Source organism: Euprymna scolopes, chromosome 9 (genome assembly GCF_053919585.1).
Source record: "Euprymna scolopes isolate OS-2025 chromosome 9, ASM5391958v1, whole genome shotgun sequence".
Taxonomy (NCBI): Eukaryota; Metazoa; Mollusca; class Cephalopoda; order Sepiida; family Sepiolidae; genus Euprymna; species Euprymna scolopes.
In genome coordinates this window covers 80,318,020-80,342,020 of record NC_136490.1, presented here as the reverse complement: position 1 = coordinate 80,342,020, position 24,001 = coordinate 80,318,020, and the positions used below count along the sequence as shown (strand labels likewise).

General features: G+C 35.6%; 1 protein-coding gene across 4 annotated transcripts in view; it reads left to right on the top strand.

Annotated features, from left to right (window-relative positions):
• LOC145284726 (hepatocyte growth factor-regulated tyrosine kinase substrate-like) overlaps window positions 1-24,001 on the top strand; it is a 344,930-nt gene that overhangs the window by 195,793 nt on the left and 125,136 nt on the right. For all 4 annotated transcript variants that reach the window (XM_080133655.1, XM_080133654.1, XM_080133657.1 and 1 more), the window contains one exon: window positions 12,998-13,096. In XM_080133655.1, coding sequence (XP_079989781.1) covers window positions 12,998-13,096 — 99 coding nt within the window. The remainder of the gene's footprint in view (window positions 1-12,997; window positions 13,097-24,001) is intronic.

The window sequence follows — 24,001 nt, the reverse complement described above, 5'->3', positions numbered from 1 at the left end:
GCAGGATAGGCTGTTTTTAGCAGCCCCCGCCCAGATGTGGCAGCAGTACTCCAGCTTTGGACGTACTTGGCTTTTATATAGATAGAGAATTGCATCATTAGTGAGATATCTTCTGGAGCGGTAGAAGGATCCCACCATTTTCCCATCGACCTTGGCCACAGACTTGATGTACGTGTTCCATTTAAGATCAGGAGTAAAGGTCAAACCCAGAAGCTTATCAAAACATAGATGAGAGCCATCCATTTCAATTGATGCCAGATGGGGATCAGAGCGTTTATGATGTAAAGATAGGAGCTTGGTCTTAGATGCATTAAAGGTAACCAGCCACCTCTTTCCCCGCTGTACCTCGCACTCAAGATCAGAGGAGAGAGAATCAGAGAGAACATCATCATTTACGGCCTTTGATGTGTTGCCATAGATGGTTGTGTCATCAGCATAGATGTCAACGAATGATTTATGTGTTTTGGGAGATCATTGATGTAGATCAGGAAGAGATTTGGGCCCAGTATGGACCCCTGAGGGACTCCAGCATTAATACTGTGAGCCTCTGATTTCTGGCCATCAACCACTACTCTTATGAGCCTATCAGAGAGAAATGATTTAATGATCGAGAAACATTTCCAGTAATACCGTAGCTGGAAATCTTGTGTAGTAGGCCTTTATGCCAAACCTTATCGAAGGCCTTTGATATGTCAAAAGCAATTGCCCTAGAAATGAAGCCTTTGTCGAGAGATTCGCTAATCCTATGAGATATAACCATTAGCTCATCTGCTGTAGATCTAGCAGAACGGAAACCATATTGCGTGTCACTAAGAAGTGGTTGACTACTTCTCTATTTATTGTGGATTCCAGCAACTTACTCATGACACAGGAGACTTATTGGTCTGTACTGAGAGGGTTATGACTTATCACCTGAATTCTTAAATACAGGGCATACTGATGAGGTTTTCCAGGGTGTTGGGAAGCACTTCTCTTTAAGGCAACGCTTAAACAGTTTGGTAAGTATGGGGAAAGTTCTGGTTATTATTTTTTTAACACTATAATTGGAATACCGTCAGGACCAGTTGCTTTACTAGAATCAAGGTTCTTGATTAGCTTGGCGACCTCACGCACAGATATTTGTATGTTGCATAGCATGTTGTCTGTTATAGGAGGAAATACAGGGAGTTGATAGCCTTCGTCGCACAGGGTAGAATTTGCCGCAAAGTTCTTGGCAAATAGTTTGGCCTTGTCTGATGCTGTTGAGATGACCCCTGGTCCATTGATAATGGTTGGGATAGAACGCATGTTTCTGTTCAGGTACCTATTTGCTATTTGCAGAACTTTGGGAAGCAAGCCGCTGCTCAGCTACTTTGGATTTAACGCACTGAACATATAGTTCTCTTGCATTTTTTATTACTCTTTTACAGTGGTTGCTGGCGGTCCTGAAAGCAGCTTTAGTTTCAGTGCATCTATTACGTTGGTAGCTACGGAAAAAGTGATTTCTGTGTGCGATGGCAGCAGCACATTCAGGGGAGAACCATGGCTGGCTGTTAGGTTTTTGTTGGAATTTTTTGGATGGTATGAATTGATCTATGCCTACAAGTAACCATTCGGTCAGGTCTGATACTATAGAGGACACATCCTTTTTAAACATGGAATGCAGAGGTAAATCAGATATGAATGTACGGAAGCTATCCCAGTCCGCCATAGAGTATCGGTATACAGTACGGTGGAGAGGTACGTCTGTAGATTTATTATATTTCATTTTTATCTTAACTGATACGATGCAGTGGTCGCATGATCCCAGAGGAGATAGAACGGAACATGAGCATAGCTCAGGGGAAGTTGATAGAAAAAGGTCTAGAAGCTTGCGTACTGACCGGTAGTATCGGGCACACGGGTGGACTCGCGAACAATCTGAGTGAGTTCATAGGCAATGGCAAAATCATGACAGAACCTCCCCTCATCATCAGTCTTATTTGAGTGGGTCAGCCATTCCACATTATGGACATTTAAGTCACCACAAATGTGAATGCTAGCCGAGGGATGAGCAGACAGGATGTGGTCAATTTTCTCTGGTATACTCTTAAAGACAGTAACTCCGCTGTTTTGGGGGCGATAGAGAGCAAATATAAATGCGGTGGTATAAGCAAGTGCAACCGGAAGCATATATAAGGTAGATTAGGGTCTTCTCTGGAGATATCCCTGCCACATGGGAAGCCATCTTTAATGTAGGCACATATTCCATGCCCGTGGCGATCTTGGGGGTCAGATTTAGATGTTAAGTTAGAGTATCCTTTAATTATGAACTCATCTAGGGAGGTGGTCTATTCCAGTTTCGCTTAGAAAGAATATGTCGGGTTTCGTCTCCTGTAATTGGGTTTCAACCTCTGGAAGGTTAGAACGTAGACCCCTGATATTGGAGAAGGAGACATGGTAGTAGGGGTCTACGTAGGAGGATGGCGTTCTAGGTTTATTTGTGTTTTCTTTTTTGAGATATTTCATGTTGAGGATATTGGGATTTGTGAAACAGGTCAGCATACTTGGTTAGAGCAGAACAGAGAGGGAAAGTAAGAGAGGAAAGACGGGAAATTTTTTTTTTTTTTTTTTTTTTTGTAGCACATGATAAGGTAAAGCCGTAACAATTACCCACTAGTATGGCATCGAGAGGCCTCAACAGAAACTACTGCATGGTCCAGAATCCATTCAGCAAATGGCAATACAGCAGCCCCAGTACTTTACACCTGCTGATAGGACAGCCTCCTTAGTGGTTAACCAAGATTCGGGTCCCTGACTATCAAGCGGGTAATGTCAGCCCAAATGAAACGTTTACCTCCAGCATCCTTACTAGTGACGTGGCCACAAGGATAGACATAGAAACAGAAAAATTTCCGACATTTCAGGCTACTGTTCACGAAGTACTACCAACCTGGGAAGCAGGTTTTTCTTCACCCTTTGTCAGAAACATCACTCATTAGAAATGAGGACTGAGGGACAGAAAAGGAGAAGCGAGAGTTACTGGAGCTGCCGATAACACATCCACTGCATTATCTACTCTCTATTAAAAAAAAAAGAAAAAAAGTGGTAAGAGGGACTTATTTATATCTACTTTATAAGTCCTTTGCCCATTCCCAGTTTAGAATAGAATTTGAAGATAGTCTCCCCTGCATATTAATCCGTGGAAAATTCTTTTTTTTTTTTTTTTTTTTTTTTTTTTTTTTTTTTTGGCTTTAGGTACCTCGCGATAGGACCTTCGAGATTCACCTTATAATTACGTTTCAATAATGCAACTTGTGAGCGGCTTATGTTTTTAGATTGGGGGCATCTTATTTAAAGGCTGGTTTAGGATAATACCAGGCGTATTTAACAAAAAAGTTTAAAACACGAGTAATAAGACAAGATAAGTAATGTTAAGGTGTTTCAATTTTTAGTAAGACTGCAATAAGAGAACAAAGATAGATAAATAAAATATATATATATATATTAATACACAAAAATTGGCAAAATTAAGACAAAATACATTTCAGTAGTTATGGATAAAGATTTTAACTTAGCTCTGAAGGCACCGACCCTTTCTTCCGAGGTCATCTCGAAAACTGACTAGTAGCTAGCAGACCTGGGTTGTTCTGGTACTTAAGGAATATGGCGGGTGTGGGGGTTAAATTTTTTATTTATTTATTTTTTTTTTTTTTTGCTTTAGGTACCTCGCGATAGAACCTTCAAGATTCACCTTATTACGTTTCAATAATGCAACTTGTGAACGGCTTATGTTTTTAGATTTCTTCCGAGGTCTGTCTCCGCATTGTTTCTAATCGCCCTTAACTTCTCCTTGCCATTGTTTTCAAAACCTACTTATTAATATAAGGAAGCTGCCATGTGTACAATTGGCACATGTGCAGTCTTGAAAGAGTTGTCAAATAAGGATTCCCCCCCCCTTCAATACTAATTTTTAAATTCTGACCCCTTAGCAGCCCTTTTTTCCGGATGAAAACCAATTAAATTTTTTCCACATGCCTAAATACTTTATATACCAAACTTATAGTCAAAAACTCATTGAGTTGAGCTATCCTCTCTCACACACACACATATTCTCACTTTCATTATATATATATACACACACACACACACAGGGTTTTCAACAAGTCACTGAAGGGTTTTGAACTAAAATAGATTCTTTATTTTTCATATCTTTCTATAATTTTAACACAACCTGAAAAATTGGAAAATTAAAAAAATAAATGCAAAATTCAAACAATCTTTATTGTTGCCCATTTTCAGCTTCACATATTTCTGCTCTTTCCAAAACATTATTTCTGACAGATTGCAGAATCTCTGGATTGCGATTTAACTCCCTCATTTCGTTACTGATGTTTTCATTCAATTCTTGCAGGGTTTGGGGTTTGTTTCGAATTGTGTTGTGACTTGGGCTATTTTTCACATAAAAATGCCGTCAAAACAATTGACTCCTGATTTTTGGTAAAACAATTTAACAACTTGTGTTGTTCAATGCTATACTTATCAATAATTAATTTCCAAAATATTATCTGAAAAATATCTGAAATAGAGAAAAAAAATAATCATTAGTGGTAAAATGACAAAGATTTTCAACACTTCAGCGACTGTTTGGAGAGCCTGTGTATATGTGTGTGTGTGTGTATATATATATATATATATATATAAAGCTGAATGTCTGTGTGTGTGTCTGGTCACGAATAGGCTCCTATATGGTTGACTATTTTAAAAAACTGATTGCATATAATGATAGAAGATATATCGAGACACAGGAATGGGTATGTTTGATCTGGCAGAACGATGGTTCATTAAAATTGTGGGATCTGCGTTCGCGCCTGGTCCACAAAGTATGGAAATAAAAAATTTAAATATTAAAAAAAAACGTTTACAAGTGTTTTTGATATAGATGGACATAAGAATATTTTGATAAGTATGTTTTAACTTAAATAGGGATGGTATAATAAAATTGTGGGGTCTGGCGATTAAGGGGTCTAAGTTTAACAATTTGACCTTTGAGAACTCTACCAAACTCTATATATATATTATTCCTTATTGGAATTTTTTTTTTTTTTTTTTTTTTTAAATTAATCTACCAAACTCCTCCGACAATTTTAGGTCCACGCACTTTAAATTTTAGATATAGGTTCCTTGGACATGGATCTAACTTAATAACTTGATTTGAGCCCAAAACAATAAATTTTAAGGGGTCATAATAGGGGTCAAAGTTTTAAAAAATTTGATCTCTGCGGTCTCTTCCAAATTACTCAGACAATTTCTGGTCTGAATATTTGAAATTTGACATAAAGGGTATTCAGAGATAGGGCAAGCTTTTTCATCAGTTTGGGTCGAAAATTTTTAGTTATCAATATATAAATGTATGTATGTATGTCTGTTTGCATGTCTGCCTTAAACTTTCAATACAGGTGACGGATTTTACCAAGATTAGTATGTTTTTAAAGTTCGATCTTTAATACGACAAATATCGAAAAATTGGCTAAAAACACTAATATCTTCCCCTTCAACTAGGCACTTTTCTCCAGGGGGGAGGGGTCACTTTTTTCGCCGATATTTTTGAGTTATGCTCTCTTTTAGATTGTCTAGCCTTAATTTTAAAAAATGTCGCTTCCAGTTTGGCGGTGGTCATAATATAATATAACCCTCTTTCTCTCCGAGGGCCGGGCCGCATCCGTCGCTATCCTGGTTCACGGGAACATACTTGTGATGTATTTCTGGCCGTGTTCGTCGCTCCCAGCTCACAGGACCATAGATGCAACCCAGCAGGGCTACATTCTTACTTGTCTAATGGCGGACCCCTTAAGAGTGACCAGACTCTCACTGGTCACTGGAAAATATCTTTCTGCTGCTCAGGGCATGCGAAATGTGGCTTCGTACTGGATCCAGTCTATCTCTTTCATCATCTGGCGTCAGGGCATACCTGAAATAAACTGCATCTTCATTCAGGCTGGCAAATCGAGAAACAAGGAAAAACTCTGGACATTTTTATATAACAAGACAAAATAATTATTCATAAATCGTTCTACACTTGTTTATAGTCGAGTTCTTTGATCCAAGCTTCATGATGCAGGTTGTATAACTTCTAATTAATTTCCCAGCTAAGAACAAGAGCTTTTCAACTTAGCTCTTATGAGGTTTCGCCCCACCCCCCAGGCGGGGTGAGAGCGATGTGGATGCCTCGAATGCCAGTCAGTAAAAAGGACCCTAACTCTAAAAAGCCAATCGTTTTTATCAAATCAGTAATTCCCCCTTCCACCCTTTTGGAGTTATTCTTTCTTTTTCTTTTAGAGCTTATCTCTACCAGACCTCAACCCCCACCTGCACTGAGGTTTTTTACTTGTTACCAATTAGGCATGATTAGTCACCCAGGTCGAACAATGCCTGGCGGCGACCCCTACTTTTTGACCCCCATTCTTCATCTCGCTCAACAGAGATTTTAAAAACAACCTTTCCGTTGTTGATAGATGTATTCTCGTTTGTCTTTCTCTTAAAACCCCCACCCCGGCACTGATGTGATAAGCGATAACTATTTATTTCCCATTGAAATATTTTATTTCTTCTGGACATTTTTCATAAACATCTGTTTTTCCTTGACCAAGTTTCAGCATGCCCCCCCCTAACCATACCTCATCCTCTCCCATCTTCTCTTCCTCTATTTGAAAAGCAAGATCATCTGGTGTCACCAGGGATCTTGTCATAATAACAGCATAAACGTTAGGTTTTACCCCATTCTTTTCCTCCTTTGCGGTACGGGTTCGAGCCTACCTTCCTACTACCACTTTTTTTTTTTTTTTTTTTTTGCTCAACATACACATCCAAATAGCCGGGCAACGCCGGGCTGAAATGCTAGTATGTATATATTTTTGTTTAATAAATTTTGCCTACCAAACTCCTCTTAGAGCTTTTGGTTTATAGACATGAAACTTCATATATAAGGTATTTGAATCCATACGAAACTATATATTTGGGTTTTAGCCCGGAAAAATCGGCGCATAAGTGTGAAAATTTTTTTTTAAAAATGAAAATTTTCAGGTGAAGATCGAACTTCGGCATTACGAATGCATAACGTCGTAGCTATTGGTTCATGTTTTAATTTTTAGCCTTGCAGTAAACATGTTTTCATAGCCCAGTCATTGACGGCAGAAGCAAAACAAATCGTGAGCTGAACGTTTTGGTTTCGATTCTCGGTGGTGGCGCATGTCTTCTTTTTTTAAATATTTTTTAAATCATTACTATATATTGCATCCAATCTATCTATCTATTTATATATCTATAAAAGTGAAAATGTCTGTCTGTCTTTTCTCTATGGTAGTTAAGGAAGACTATTATACAGAAAGGCATTACTTTACATATTCACACTTTTTAATACGTACATATGCACATAACCTTATGAACAGTACATAAGGACCGAGCAAAGCCGGGCGGAACTGCTAGTCTATATATCTATAAAAGTGAACGTGTGTGTGTGTGTACATTTCCCTACGCAATAACTCTGTCAATTTTCAGTCTACAAACTCGAAATTTAATATACAGGGTACGGAGATTTGGGAAAATCTTTGTAATCCGTTTTCGGCCAGACATTTGGCTGTTAAGGGGTCAAAGTTCAACGATTTGACCTTTGAGAACTCTACCAAACTCCTCCGCCAATTTTTGGCATAAACACTTGAAATTTTAGATATAGGATCCTTGGACAGAGATCTAACTTAATTTGAGCCCAAAACAAACGTTAAGGGGTCATAATAGGGGTAAAAGTTAAAAAAATTGACCGCTTTTCTTTTTTTTTGTTCAACATACACCTCCAAGCACTCAGGCAACGCCGGGCACCCATGCTAGTATATATATATATAATTATTTAGTTGTTGCTATATGCATTAGTTATAATTAATCATTCCCATATTGTACTAAATTGTATACTAAAGAAAACATTGATTGCTGCAATAATGTGCTTCCATACATCGATACACAAACAATGTGTCAGTGAAAACTCATACAAATTAAGGTGTATACATAATTTGTTTTGCTGTCACTTGTAATTTATAACGAGGAGAATAACGTGTTATAATAATAATGACAGTTATTATGAAAACATAACGGACTTCTTCAGTAATGGCTCTCCATACAGAAGTGCATTTTATTAACAAAGGTATGTAATTATTTCTAAATTTGCACAATGTTTACAGAACATCCACTTTCATTCTTTTCAGCATTTAGATTTTGCTTTATCACAAGAATGTGTTTTTATTTGATATACAATGTCTTCGAGGAAAATATTAGCCTCCATTTTCTTTCATTTTTTTTTCCTCATTTTTTTCTGTTCCTCTTTATCTCTATGACATTCTGTTTGTTCTCTAACAATCTCTAACATGGAACGTAAAGAATTGATATTTCTAGAAATGGTACATAACGGTAGAACTAGATGAACGCATATAATAACAGGTCTGCAGAACGAAATGAGAAAGAAATAAAAGGCAGGAAATTTCCCTTCATCACAGATTGCAAAGACAAAATCAAAATGAGCAAAGTGATGATCAGCAAAATTAATTAGCTATAAAAAGAGAAAGAAGAAAACCGGAAGGTGTAGAATGTGCTCAAACGAGTCTATTTAAAACCTGATTTATCAAAAGTAAAACTTTACAAAGCATGATGGGAAGCCACCCCCCCCCCCATATTTACTGATCAAAAACTCAGTTCAAGAGTATCATTTGCATAATCGGTATTACATAAGCAATACTTTTAAAAAAAGGAGTTAAATTGAAATGCTATTCTGTTGTATATTTGTCCTTAACAGAAGTTCTGGTGCTACCAAATCAAGCTATCTGGAGATATTGGCTTCCTGACTTAAATGCAGCAAACATAGATGTTAATGTTTTTTTTTTTTTTTCTTTACAAAACTCAATCATGTTGTGCAAAGGCAAGAACAAAACAACAATTTTCTCTACAAAACATCATGAATAAATAATTGAAGATATAAAGAACTTGAAGCATAAAAAATTCCAAAATTATTGAATTCGACTAATGGCATGAAAAAGGTTGATATGCCATAAAGCAAAACAACAACACCAAACACCATGAATAAATATTTAAAGATGTAAAGAACTTCAAAAATAAAAATTCTATTCCAAAATGAGAGGATTCGGCATTAGATAACCTGGTAAAAATGTTGATATGCCATAAAACAGAACAACCAAACCAAACTTAAAAGAAACATCTTGGCTCAGTTCAAAAAACACATTAAACTTTCAAGAATGGGGTCATGTCTTCTGGATTGATTAAATGTTCATAACAAAGTAATCTTTGTCATTTACTGTCAAAATTACTGTCCGTATTTTTACACAATTTTCACAATAGTTTTTTTTTTTTAATTTGATTTGCAGTCGAACCTCTCGAATTTTTAAAGGAATACCCCAGGAAACATAAATAAGGGGTAGAGTTTGACGATTCTTTGTTGTTGCTTTTCTGTCAAACACTAGCTGGAGCTTGCAGAAAGACGGGGATAAAAATCATTTTCTTTTAATGTAAAAAAATGTTACCATAACTATTTTTTAAATGAAGATTGATAATTTGTATTATTTGGACTACTGTTCTCATCTTGGTATTATGAGTAGTTAAGAATACATATCAAAAACAAGAATAAGCTTAAAGCTCTTAAAATTCATACTGGAATTATTTGCAAAGACCTGCCGCGTATTGGATATAAGTAAATAATCAGTTCAAGTGACTGTCTTTTAGAGGTTGAAGGTTCAATCTTCAGTGCAAGTTATTCTAAGAATACAATTTCAATTTAAGACTTCTACCTGGTCATGGCTGACGAAATATGAGCAAACTATTCCTCATGGATTAAATAAAAGATTCTGTTCAACATTCCTTACAGATTCCTGAAAATTATCTGTGTCAGTCGAGCGTCGTAACAGACGCAGACTAATGAAAAAAACGAAACAAACCGGAAAAAATACAAATGCAAAGAATCATAAATAACAAAAAAAAAAAACTACCATGAAAAATGAAAAATGTTTATTTCATATTACTATTTAGTTGGGGTTTTTTTTCTCTCCAAGAAAAGATTTTTTAACTGTATAATGGTTAGGTGTAAGTACAAGATTTTTGTTTGTTTTATTTTCTTTTTTATAACCATTGAAAGATTTGGGTTTTTTATAAAAATTTTAAACGTATTTCGAAATTTTTAAACGTTATTCGATATAATTAAACGAAAGATTAAAATTTAAAAAAAAACTTTGAACGTATTTTAGAAATTTTTAAATGTAATTTGATATAATTAAACAAAATTTTAAGTTTTTAACCGATACCAATATAAATTTTAAGGTTTTTTATACATAAGAAAAATTAGATTTTTAAATTAATTTGGGTTCAAATTAAAATCGATTTATATAAGGGAAATTTTTTTTCGAAATTTGATTTTAAATTTAAATAATTCAAAGTTTAAAGTTATTGAAATCATCATCATCCGATAAATAAACGCCGGGGGGGGGGGGGGTAACAAAACGAGATTTAAACGTGAACTCGCGAGGTATATATATATTTCACACTTCTGGTTATAAAATAGACGAATATTGGCTGAAGAGAGCTTGCTAAGGATACCTTAAACGGTCCTTATTATCGGGCTTGAAACCGACAGTACCAATGGTTTGTCTCATCTAACAACTTTCTGTACACAATATATATATATATATATATATATATATATATATATATATATATAAATTTAATGTAAAGTTATCTTAAATTTTAAGGCTATTTTAGTGTTGTAGGGCAGTTAAAAAAATTTTTTCTTATGAAAATAAATCCTATGAGTTTTAACAATTACGAATGTGTTTAAGAGGGTCTTACCACCTGGACTTGGAGTTAGTGATGGTAGGGCTAGGAGCAATTATGTGTGAACACTCTGAAAACTTGGCAGAAAGAAAAAAATTATATCAATTTGATATAAACATTCTATTTCTAGTGTTTTAAAGCAGTTAATTTTTCCATGAAAGACAAATCATATTTTTTTTGTAGATGATTATATAGGATTTGTATGATGAAGGGCTTGTCAATCGGACTTAGAGTTGGTGAGAGTTATGGAAGGGTTTTATTTTTTTAAGTGGATGGCATTCGGACTTAGGGTTAGTGGTAGGGTTAAAGGCGATTGGGGGGCACTCAGTTTAAGCTAATGATACGACAGGTTCAAGGGAGTCACTTTTAGGAGGTGCGCTTGTCATTTGGATTTAAATTTAGTGGTAACCTAATTTTAAAATGTATGTACTTATATAAATAAACTTTTCAATCAAACAATATCAAGAAAACTACTGAAATGCAAGAATGGCTGGAACATGGAAGTTCATTATATATTAAATTTATGTGCAAAAATGATATCCTGTCTACTCTAAATTCTTTTTGCTGTTATTTTTTTTTTTCAAAATAAACACAGTTCACAAAACTTATTGATTTCAAGCTAAACTGACAGCAGCTGCTGCTACTAAGGCTGTAATTATTACCGCTACTACTAAAATTTACTTTTGCTAAATACATGTTACAATTTGGGGAGAGACCCTGTTTAAAAACATTTCATACCAAAAGAAAAATAAACACAAAATTATAGTTTTAATGCAAAATGTAAAGAAAAAATGGTATGGTATTGCTACTATTGTTTATCGGCATATGTAACAATGTACATGAGAAATGATCAATTTTTGCAGTAAGGAAGAAGGAAATAGAAGAGTGTTTATCATTCTGTATCAATAAGTTATGAGAGATTGGATAAGGTAGAAGTAAGAAGAGAGAAAAAAATATGTGAATGATCAAAATAAAATATCAGTATAAATTATACATGCTGGGTTAAAATTAGCAGAATGTTAAAGATCTAAGTAGGAAAGAAAAGAAAAAAGATACTGAATTTAAAGTAAATTCAACATAAGTTTAAAAATAATACAAATTATGATTAATTGAAAAAGAAAGCTGTTTATGTCATCAGCATTCTTTAGGGAGGAAAAACCAGTTCCATTAAGTTTAAAATTTGTTTATTTAAAATATTTTCTCTATAATTAATAGGAGCTTAATTATTATATTATCTAATATCAACTCCACGAAACTACTGTTTTTATCATGACAAAAAACGCTGTCTTTTACAAAATAACTGTATATTCTGATATAGTATATCTTGCACCATTAAAAAAACTAATTCTAACCTGAATCATGAATACTAATCATTCACTTAGTAATACTATGCGTTCCAATTGTTCTCAATTACCCTTATCTGTTCTTTATCAACAAACTAATCGTTGTCAGCATTTGCTGTTGTAAATACTCATGATTTACGTATTCTTGAAGCTAATACAAATATATATAATTAATACCATGAACTTAATCAGGAGGAAAATTTTACCACTTTTGGTAATATAATTATATCTTTCAAGAACAAATCTACTACATTCAAAAGTCCCAACACTATTAGTTACTCCATTATTTTAACACAAAAAATGTTTCTAGTGAATCTCTCTCCATAACGGTGACCATTTACATAGGATCCACTTTCCACCCTAATAAAGTATGCATCTCCATTCACATGTGCTTTTTGATACTAATAAGGTGCCTCTTTAACATCTTTTATTATAAAGCTTAGATCCAAAAACATACCCTATACTTTGGTTTGGTCTATCCTTCAAAAATCAGTCTCATATAAACCAGGATACAAATTTTATCAATTAAGTACTTTTGAGATGCTCATGATAATGAGATCTAAAACCTTTTTTGATAAATAATAAGAATAAAATAATTTTCTCATGTAAACATAAAAGCTACAGGTATAACCAATTTGTTAACCCAAAAAATAGACCCTCCCCTACTCCTACTTTTTAGATCCGTAAGAATGGAGAAAATATAAATATTTTATTTGAAAAATCCGGGATTTAAAGGGTATGTTAACTTGCTTCTGAGTTTGTTTTTTTTTCTATCTTTTTTTAAATTTTATTTTCTCCATATTTATCTTTGATAGCTGCCTCCTTCCAAAACTGAACAAGAAATCCAAGAAGAGGAAGAGCTGCAGCTTGCCTTGGCTCTGTCAAAAAGTGAACATGAGAGTAAAGAGAAAGAGGTGAGTCATTTTCTTTTTTAATATATCTTAGATTTTAATACACAATTTGAAGTGTAAAATAGTGATTAGTTATTCTGATTTAATATATAAAGAGTTTGTAATATTTCTTGGCAAGACCTATAGAATTCTTCCTCAACATGGCCAATTGGATGTACTGGAGATGACACAGGACATTTTCTTTCTGAAAATGAAATTTAGACAAATTTTAGATGAGATATGAGCTACCCTGAACAGTCCTTGTGCATCAATACACACTGCAATGGAAAGGGATATCCCAGAGGAGATAGAACAGTAGACGGGCCTTGATCAGGGCAAGTTGTAAAAAAAGGCTTGCATCATGTCTGTTAAGTGAGTTTTTCATAAATCTGAATCAATTCATTAACAGGACAAATGCCATCATCAATCTTGTTGGAATATACTAGCCATGCTACATTGAAGTCGCCACATATGAATAATAATGGAAGGATAAACAAACAAGATCTTGTCAATTTCATTCAGAGCTTAGCTTAATTAAGATAAGTAAGCAACTTAAGGTCTTCATTGGAAGTATCCATTATGAAAAATCTTCCTTGATGTATGCACAAATTCCATATCTATGACGATCTTGAATGTTGTGTTAAAAGGTTTAGAAATTTAATTTAGAGTAACTTGGAATCTTGTCATTGATAGAAATTGGTGGGTCAATGCAAAGTTTACACAGAAACAAGTTAGGTTTGGCCTCCTGTCAATGTTTTTCAGCTTCTGAAAGATTGGAACACAGGCCTCTAATGTCAAAAAAGGAGATTTTGTAGTAGAGATCCACGTTAAAAGTTGAGTTATTGACTTAACATTTATTTTTGGTTTTTAAACTTTTCATAATGGGAATAAAAATGTCTAAGAGATCAATAGAGGAGTAGGAAGCAGAACACAATGAGAATGAGTAAATAGATCATCTTTGTAAACTATTGAAGAAAGAAAAGCCACAAATATGGTATTGAGAGATCCTATGGGATGATATATTCCATAGTCTAGATTCCATTCATCAAATAGCAATAAACATTATACACTTGCCAATAGTACAGTCTCTTTAGAAGTTAGTCTAAAGACCTGAACCTTGTAATATTAGGCAGATAATGTCAGTCCAAGTAAAATGTTAACCTGCATTAGCCTTATTAGTGGCATGGAAACGATGAAAGAAATAAAAAATACTTCACATATCACTCGCACAAAACGACTGCCCTGGGAAACAAAGTATCTACCCCTTTGTCAGAAACATCGCTCATAGAATTTATGACTAAAAGACAAAGTAAGGAGAAACAAGTGTTACAAGGCTGCCGAAAAAACATCAACAGTGCATTTTCTATTCTCCATTGGTATGGAGGTATAAATGGCTTTGTTGGTGGCTTGTACAAGTTTTACATCAGTTTCCATTTTTTTTTTTTTTTTTTTTTTTATGTGGATGATCCAACAGGATCTACTGATCCATCTTGCCAAGATTGTGGTAAACTCTTGCTTGGGTAGTATACCAGATATTTTCAGTTTTGCCCCTATTTGGTTTAGGACAAATGTCATCTGAGGTTGAAGCATGAATGAATTTAAGCAATAAATTGTTGGAACCTCATACTTGGAAATCGATGGGAGAGAGTTCAATATATATATATATATATATATATATATATATATATAGAGAGAGAGAGAGAGAGAGAGAGAGAGACAAATGTATGTAAATTTCTTTTTTAATTTACAATCAGAAAACATTTTTAAAGCTTTGTGTATATAAGTATAATCGCTATTTGTTCTTATGTAGTTGACACCCCTATATTCATGATAATATGGACCCGCCCTGGCACTATGTAAGCCAGACATTTCTGCTCTTGAGCGAACAGCACACATGCAGTTTAATCACTCATAGTGAACACCAGGACTCTTTTACCTTAATATTGTGACTCCTAACCAGGACCAAAACAGTGGCAACGTAAGAGTTTGAAAAAAGAACTCACAAGGATCTCCTTCTGGTAAATAAACTTTTATTTCTACATGCTTTGAAAATGTAAGTGGTGGTTGCACAAAGTGTTTTCAATGACAAAAAAAAAAAAAAAAAATCTTCACTTCGGGGAAAGGTGTATTTTTCAAAATGCTGTAAGTAGAAAAAAATACTATGCTTTCTATTGCTAAAAAAAAAAAAAAAATTCAGTTAATTCATTTTTAACATTCAATGACATTTTTATTTGTCCCAGAAATTTTTTTCTCTTTCTCCAAAAGACTTTGTGGACTGTTTTAATCGCACAGAGGAAAAAAAGAAACTAATTTTTTTTCTGATGGGCTGATCCAATTTTTCGCTTGTGCAAATATCGTAATTTTTCCTCTTGGTGCATTCAGTTCACAGTATATATTTGGGGAAAAAAACAAGACTTTTTACTGTGACCAAAAATTTCTCGATCGATGGCTGCATGATTTCGTTTTCTTGGTAAAACGAAGAGAAAAGGGGAAAAAATATGTATCGGCTCTATGAAGGATTGAAACCGCATTCATTCCATTATGAGAATTCAACAACATGAATATGCAACAGGATTTCTGCTTTCACTTTGTTTATTATTCAAAATTCTTCTGGATGAAAAATGTGTTATATTTTTTTCTCAAGAGAGAGAGATAAAATAAATTCGTAAGTGCTTTTTGTTCTCTGTTAAAACCACATGCATGAAATTTTTTTTTTTCTTCTATTAATTTGGTATATCTTCTCTGTAAAGCTACGGTTTTTCTGTTTATCATTTCTTAAACACCGATTTGTCTGAGTCTTTATTTTTTTTTAAATGGAACAACTTTCAAGGCAACTAGTTGAAATGATACGGTTACAACAGACTTAGACTTTAGAATTACAGAAACAAAGAGGAGAAAGAAGACAAAGAAAAAAAAATAAGCGTAAAGAAAGAAAAGAAAAAGAAGCAGAAAGAAAAGAGGAAAGAAGACAATTCAGCAAAAAAATACTGGAAATGCAGTCACAGGCAAAGAAAAAATTGGAACTAATAATGAAGAAAGATAGCAACAAGTCGGACCGAAATGTTTTTTCACAGACTGCGATTTGGCCAGCATTAGAAACATTTTCCTACTGTCCTGAAGAGGATTGAAGAGCCTATTTTCCCAGATTTGGTGATGTATTCAGGATTAATTGCAAGTCATGGAGTGAGCAGATGAAAGTTGGTCTTTTATTACACAAATTTGGAGCTGTAGAACATAAGTTTGTGGACTACATCATCTCTAAACAGACGAGCAAATTGTCCTTTGATGAGACATTGAAATATTTGATGGAATTATACTGTCCAAAAATGAAATTATTGAAAGTGGTTTTGGCCAAACGAGTGTTTTTTGTGAAAGTTTTTTTTTTGGGGGGGGGGGCATAGATTGAAGCTCAGATGAGCACTTGCCATGAAAATTACGATAAAGCAGAGACGGGCTCACAACATCTCTTCTGTGGGAAAGAGGTTGCAGGGAAGAGAAAAAGGGCATCCCCCACTAAGCTACAAAGTCTATTTTGAACTCTGTCAAGGAAGGATAAGCTGCTTCTAGCAGCTTCTGCCCAGATGTGGCAACAGTATTCCATTGTTTACACCACATTTGCTTCAGTCGTAAATAGACTTTGATGGCTGAAAACTTCAAGGTCCTGATTTTTATTCAAGGCTTAGTGTTGACCAAGGACGTTGAACTCAGACGCCAGAGACTAAACAGATAGGAAAAAGAACCAAACATAACCTTTCAACAATTGGCTGAGGAATGCCAAAGAATAATCTTGGAGATTGTAGCCCACATTAGAAAGGTACGAAGTAACAAAAAATCTTACTCTCCAAACAGTCAAGCAAAAGCCAAACATGTTCCTTGGGAAAAATCTCAAAACAAACCTGAGTTACCCCGTTACCCATGCAAAGGATGTGGAGAACTCCACTGGCAGAAGGATTGTCCATATCGGTCCTAGAAATGTGATCGATTGCAAACACAATGGACACAGCCTCACATTGCAGAGCAAAAGGACCCTGCAGGAGCTACGTAAAAACAAGGACTCAAGCGGAGGATGAAAATATGCGGAAGTACGCGACTGTAAAAATGGGGGACAAGAATGTTAAACTTCAACTTGACAGTGGTTCAGATTTGTTCATCATAAATCACCATACTTGGTGCAAAATCGGAAAACTGAAGATGAGAACCAAGAAAGTGGCTCGTCCAATAACTGTTTAAAAAAAATAAGATTTGAAAGTGAGGTTACCACTAATGTAACTTGAAGGGAAAAAACACTGATTGTCAAGGTGTTTGTATTAAAAAATACTTATAACCTTTTTGGGACAGACTGGATCCAAATATTTGAACTCTGGGACTCGCCGATTAACGATTTTTTGTCAAAAGGTGTACAACCTTACAGCTGAAGCTGAAAAACTAAAAGACCTGAAGGAGTCGTTTTCCAATGCTTTTTTTTTTTTTTTTTGGACAAACTAGGCCGCTGTACAAAAATAAAGGTGAACTTCAAGTTACAATAAAATGCCACCCCAATCTTCAAAAAGAAACAACAACATACCGTTTGCCTTTATACAAAAGATTGACATGGAACTGGACAGACTCGTCAAAGCAGGAGTTTTGACTCCAGTCGACTACAGTGAGTGGGCTGCCCCCACCATGTACATAAAGAAAAAATCAAATGATATCAGAGTCTGTGCAGACTTCTCAACCGATGTGAATGCCTTAAGGATCATTACCCGCTACTCAGCCCTGAGGAAGTTTTTATGAAACTAAATTGAGGGAAAATATTCTCAAAAATAGATCTAGATTCCTGTTAAAGAAGAAAGCTCAAAACTTTTGTGCACAACCACTCACAAGGGACTATTTATGTTCAATAGGTTAACTTTTGGGATCAAAGTCGCACCAGCTATCTTTCAACAGATAATCGACACAATGTTGAGCAGCCTTGATTTTTCCATTGGATACCTGAATGATATTCTAATATTATAGAGCAACGGCTTTACACTTAAAGACGCCAAATGGGAATTTTTTCCTCAACCAAATAAAATACCTAGAGTAGATAATAGATAGGAATGGCAGACAGTTCGATCCAGTCCATAGCAATAAAAAAAAATATGTCTGAGCTACATGACATAATGACACTGCAAAGTTTGTTTAGGTTTAGCTAATTACTATCAAGCCTTCATGCCTAATATGCACATATTACGTGCACCTTTTAAATGAACTACTTAGGAAGAACAAGTTTGGAATGCAAGATGGCGTTTGAAAAGTTATAAGGGGTGCTCACATCGGAGCTATTCCTGACCCATTACAACCCAGATTTAGACATTATCATCGCAAAAAATGCGAGTGGATATGGAATTGGCGCGTGTATTCTGCATAAAATACCTGACAGTTCGACAAAACTGATAGCATACACGTTGAGAACCCTATTACCTGTGGAAAGGAATCCTTAAGCATCATCTTTGTGGTAACAAACTTTACAGATTTCTTTGTAGATGACATTCCAAATGGACCACAAGTTGCTGATCTCTATAGTTGGCTCGAAGCAAGGATTGCCTACACATATGGCTAATAGGCTCCAAAGATGTGGAACAATCCTATTAAATTAGGACTTTTAACGTCAAAGGAATTAGTATATGCAGACGGGCTATTCTAGTTAATACCAAGGAATGGTGAACCATTTGAAGACTGTGATCGCATCACTCTGATCAGAGAGATATTATAGTTTGATCCTATGCAACACTGTGAAAGAACTTCCTGCTACTCTGGATGATATAAGGAAAGAAGCCGAAAGTGATGGTTTTATAAGAGAAACCAAGGAAAAACCGCAGACTGATGGACAAGTAGCAGAGGTTGTCTCAACATGCGATCAGGTATTATTATATCAGGAGAGAGTAGTTGTTTCAGCAACCTTCCAAAAGAAAATTTAAAAAATTTTCACACAGGACATCCTGGCTCCACCAGAATGAAAAGTTCAATATATGTACTGGAAAAACGTGGACAAGGATATTGAGGAAAATGTGAAAGCATGCAGGTGATTTGCACTAGCTACTAAAGCGCCACTAATTCAATTTAACCCATGGCTCAAAGCTGACTATCCATGGTCACGGATACACGTGGACTACACGGGATCACTTGATGGACAGTACAACCTCATAGTTGTGGACAGCTTCTCTAAATGACCTGAATTCTTTGAGTGCAAAAGCCCAACTACTGACTTTACTATAAAAACCTTTCAGGATTTATTTGCATGGTTCAGAGTGGTCAACTGTTTAGTGTCAGGTAACGGCAATCAGTTTACATCTGGGGACCTTAAAGAGTTTGTGGAGGACTTCCAAGTGGACCACATCACAACTTTGACTTACCACCCAGGCCGAAAGATTTGTGAACACCTTGTAGAGAGCTTTGAAGAAGGCAAAGGACACTCCATCTGAAAAAGCGTTGCAACAATTTCTTCAAGGGTACCGCATAAGGCTTAACAAAAATACACCATTCCAGATGTCTCTGGCAGAATTGATGTACGTGAGAAAATTACAGCTAATCTTTGAGAAATTATTGCCAAAAGAGGTAAAACCTGCACAGACAACTGTCCCTAAGAAAAATTACGTCCCGGGAGAAAAAAATATTCTTTCAGATGCACAAAGATAATGATACTTTCTAAGAGCAAGGAACAATCAAGAACAGGACAGCCATATAGTCTACATGGTGGAAGAATATACAAACACACTTCGAACGAGTTAAGTGAAGCTCCACCAGAAGAAGAGATGCTGAACCTACCATATGATGCATTTGACCTAGAACCCCCTCAAACTAGTACCGAAATATGTCGTTCCAGCAGAAAAAGGAAACTCCCGGACCCCTTGGAGGTCAACCCAAGAAAGAAAAATTATATTTAAGGGAAACCTTTGGAGGGAGGTGTTCTGGGGTAGTTGACACCTCTATATTCATGATAATATGGACCCATCTGGCATTATGTAAACTAGATATTTCTGCTTTCAAGGGAAGAGCACACATACAGTTTAACCATTTGTAGTGAACACCAGGACTCTTTCACCTTAATATTGTAATAGTGTGACTCCCTAACCAGGTTCACAACACTATTCAAGGCAGTGAATAAATTTGGTATAATCTATAAAAGTATTCTAGACAAAGACCCAAACCAAATTTTTGACAGACATTATTGTAGATATGAGTGGGTGTTTTTATGATGACCTTTAAGATCAGGAGAATCCTATTCATTTGAATGGTACACTGCTAAAGGAATTACACTGATATTAATGTTTATTTTGTTTTTTTTTCGTTTGCACATTCACTCTACTTGTTTCTATTGGCCATTATTAAATGTCAGCAATGATCAGATATTTGAAAAATTGTGACTTTCATCTTTGTTTTTCCATAGTTATTGTAATGACAGCATTCAAATGTATAACACACATGTATTCTGTCTATAATGTGTGTGTGTATAGATGTACACACACATATCTCATTGGAGATTAAAAAAATTTTTCTCTTTCCATTGTTTTCTTGATTACGTAGAGCAAGATTAAACACACTTTTTTAGCATGAGAGCTACTTATGACATGACAAAGTGAAAATAATCTATCATCTACTAAAATGCAAAAATAGAACATAAAAAAACATATAAATATATTGATAAGTATTTTTATACTAGCTTGGGTGCCTAGCGTTGCCCGGGTGTTTGGAGATGTGTGTTTAGCAAAATAAAATGGTAGTAGGCAGGCAGGCTTGAACCCGTACCACGAAGGAGGAAAAGAACGTGAAAAAAAAAGTGACCTCTTTCCTGTTACGCCCATCGCCAAACCGGAAGTTACAAGTTTAAATTAAGGCTAGTCAATCAAAAAAAATGGATTACTTTTAAAATTATCGGCAAAAAATGCACCCCTCCTTGTAGAAAAGTGCCCAGTTGAGGGTGAAGGAATTAATGTTTTTAGCCAAGTTTTCGATATTTGTCGCCCGGAGGGTTGAGCTTGAAAATGATACTGATCTCGTGAAAATCCGTTGCCTCTGTCAAGTTTTAGCCAGCCATACATATATACATTTAAACAGACAAGTGAGATTTATATTATAGACTAGCGGGGGTACCCGGCGTTGCCCGGATGTTTGTAGCTGTGTGTGGTGTTAAATAAAAAAGAAACCGGGAGGGAGGGGGGTAGGATCGAACACGAAGCCCTGAGGCGAAGTTTGAAAATAAAATCGGCCAGCCAGAATGAGTTAGTGAAAGATGTCTGAATTTATTTAAGTAAGAACCAAATTGACAGGTGCGCGCCCGGAAGTCGGCGAGCGTTACGACGACGACAACGAAGGTTTGTTTGTTATAAGCGAAGTAAAAAAAGAAAACGTTTCAATTAATCAAAACATCGAAAAAAAACTACTGTAAGGCAAGCAAGCAATGAAAAACGAACACGTGAAAAATGGCTTAAATAAGCCTGTTTTGATATTAAAATTTTAAAAATTGGTGGGTACCCGGGTGTTTTTGGATGTGTGGGCGGGGGTGGATAAGCGAAGTAAAAAAAAAAAAACAAACAGAAAAACGAACGTTATATGAAAAATGGCTTAAATAACACTGGTTCAATATTTAAATTTAAACAATCCAAAAAAAAGACATCTCACACCACGATTCAGACCCAAAACGTTTAGATAATGAACCAACGCACTAATCGACTGATCTAACGTGACGTACATGAAATTTGTTCAGTTTTTCAACTATTTAATGTAAATAGGGTCATGACGTCATCTGGCGCATACGTAGAACCGCTCGTTGTCACGAGAAGACCGTTTTTGTTGACCCCCCCACCTTCCTTGTCGGAAATTGTCTTTTTCGGGGTGAAAAAATGAAAATGAACGTTTTTGGCCAATTTATTGATATTTTTTGAGTGAAGGATGGGGCTTCGATATGATACAGAGATTGTGAATTTTGGTAGTGTCTGTCGAAAGTTTTAAATAGACACACATACATACATACATTTTCGCTTTTCTATATATACTAGCGAGGAGTAACCAGCATTGCCCGGGTGTTTGGAGGTGTGTGTGTAAACTCCGGTGGGGGGGTGTTTTGGTAGGTAAGTATGAGGATCGAACCCGAACCGTTGAGGCAAAGTTGTAAATTTAAGTGTGAAAAAAAAAAACCCTGCGATGTTAACCATTGCCCCACCGCGAGATGCTAACGGATACACGTTTGAATTTATTTAATTACTTGGATTTGGCAGGTGCCCGTTTTAATGACTTAATGAGGTCAAGTTTGACTGTGTGATAGTATTTCATTTACTGTGGGAACGCTTCCTAAGATGATATAGGAAAAAGACTAACCCACATGCAGCGAGCGACAAATGTTGAATATTTATCTTCCCAAAGTCGAGCAAATTAAATAGACAGGCGAGCTTCGTTGTTAACTCTGAGATATTACGTTTTATATGTGATATAAAAAGTTGTTAGGTGACCGACCGCTTCTCTGAAAAAAGTTTTTTGTAGACATACAGAAAAAGCGAACACACATACAAACATGCATACATACATTTTTGCTTTTATATTTATAGATATATATTATAGATGTACAGTGTATGCAGGTGTATCTTGAGTTACTGCATCAACCCATATTGCACAGTACAACTCTACATTTTTTGTCAGTACATTACTCTGATGACCTGCACTGAATGAAATCAGTCAGGGATGCATAATCTGGAGAGGAGCTGCTAACGGCCAACCTAAAGCAAACTTCCAGATGCTCATCAGTCATGGTGAAGTGGCATTTTGACTTTATATGGGGAAAAAGCTGATTTATATAAGTAAAATCCAAGTAGAGGGCGGCAGTACTAGGGGTCTATCTTCAAAAACCATTTGCACCTAGCTTAATCTCTTCATTAGGATGATAATAGATAGAGAAAAAAAGAATTTTTGAAAAAAAGTCATTTTTGGCATGTGGGGGGCTTTTTTTACGATAGTGCCCCCCCCCCCCCCCCCGGGCCCAAAATCACCATTTGCAGCAAAAAATTTACATTATGCAAAATTGCATGCACCTAAACGTCCTAAATGGATACAAATTGGTATAGATAGTTGAGACTGATGATTTCTAGCCATTTTTGAGGCATTTTTGGGTTTATAGGATGAAAAGAAGTGCCAAAATGAGCCGAAATTTGCTCAAAATTACTCGAAATCTTAAAAAATCAGCTATTTGGCTACTATGTTACTCCAAAAACGTCCGAAATGACTATGAATGGACTTAGTTGGCTAAAACTTACATTACCCCATAATTTCTAGCCATTTTTGAGGCAGTTTTGGGTTCCTAGGATAAAAAGAAGGGCCAAAATGAGCCGAAATTTGCCCAAAATTACCCGAAACTTAAAAAATCGGCTATTTGGCTACTATGTTACTCTTAAAACATTCCAAATGACTATGAGTGCACTTAGTTGGCTAAAACTTACATTACCCCCATAATTTCTAGGCATTTTTGGCTTCCTAGGATAAAAAGCTGGGCCAAAATGAGCCGAAATTTGCCCAAAATTACCCGAAACTTAAAAAAAACGGCTATTTGGCTACTATGTTACTCCTAAAACATTCCAAATGACTATGAGTGGACTTAGTTGGCTAAAACTTACATTACCCCATAATTTCTACCCATAAGTCGATTGGCGATTGATAGCTGTAAAAGAAAAGAAAACCGAACATGATATCTGAAGGACCCAGTTGGTAGAAATATCCATTACAACAATGAAGGACCAAAGAGAAATAAAGGACTACAGTATACTGAAATGAAGAACCTGACAGATATAAAGGGCGCAGTATAAAAAAGGACCCAGCATAAATGAAGACCCCAGTAGAAACACAGTGTCCTAGGGGGTTAGGTCCCCCACAGGTTTTTCCCAATTTTTCAGATCCTGCCCAAAAAGGCTCCCACCCAGCCTT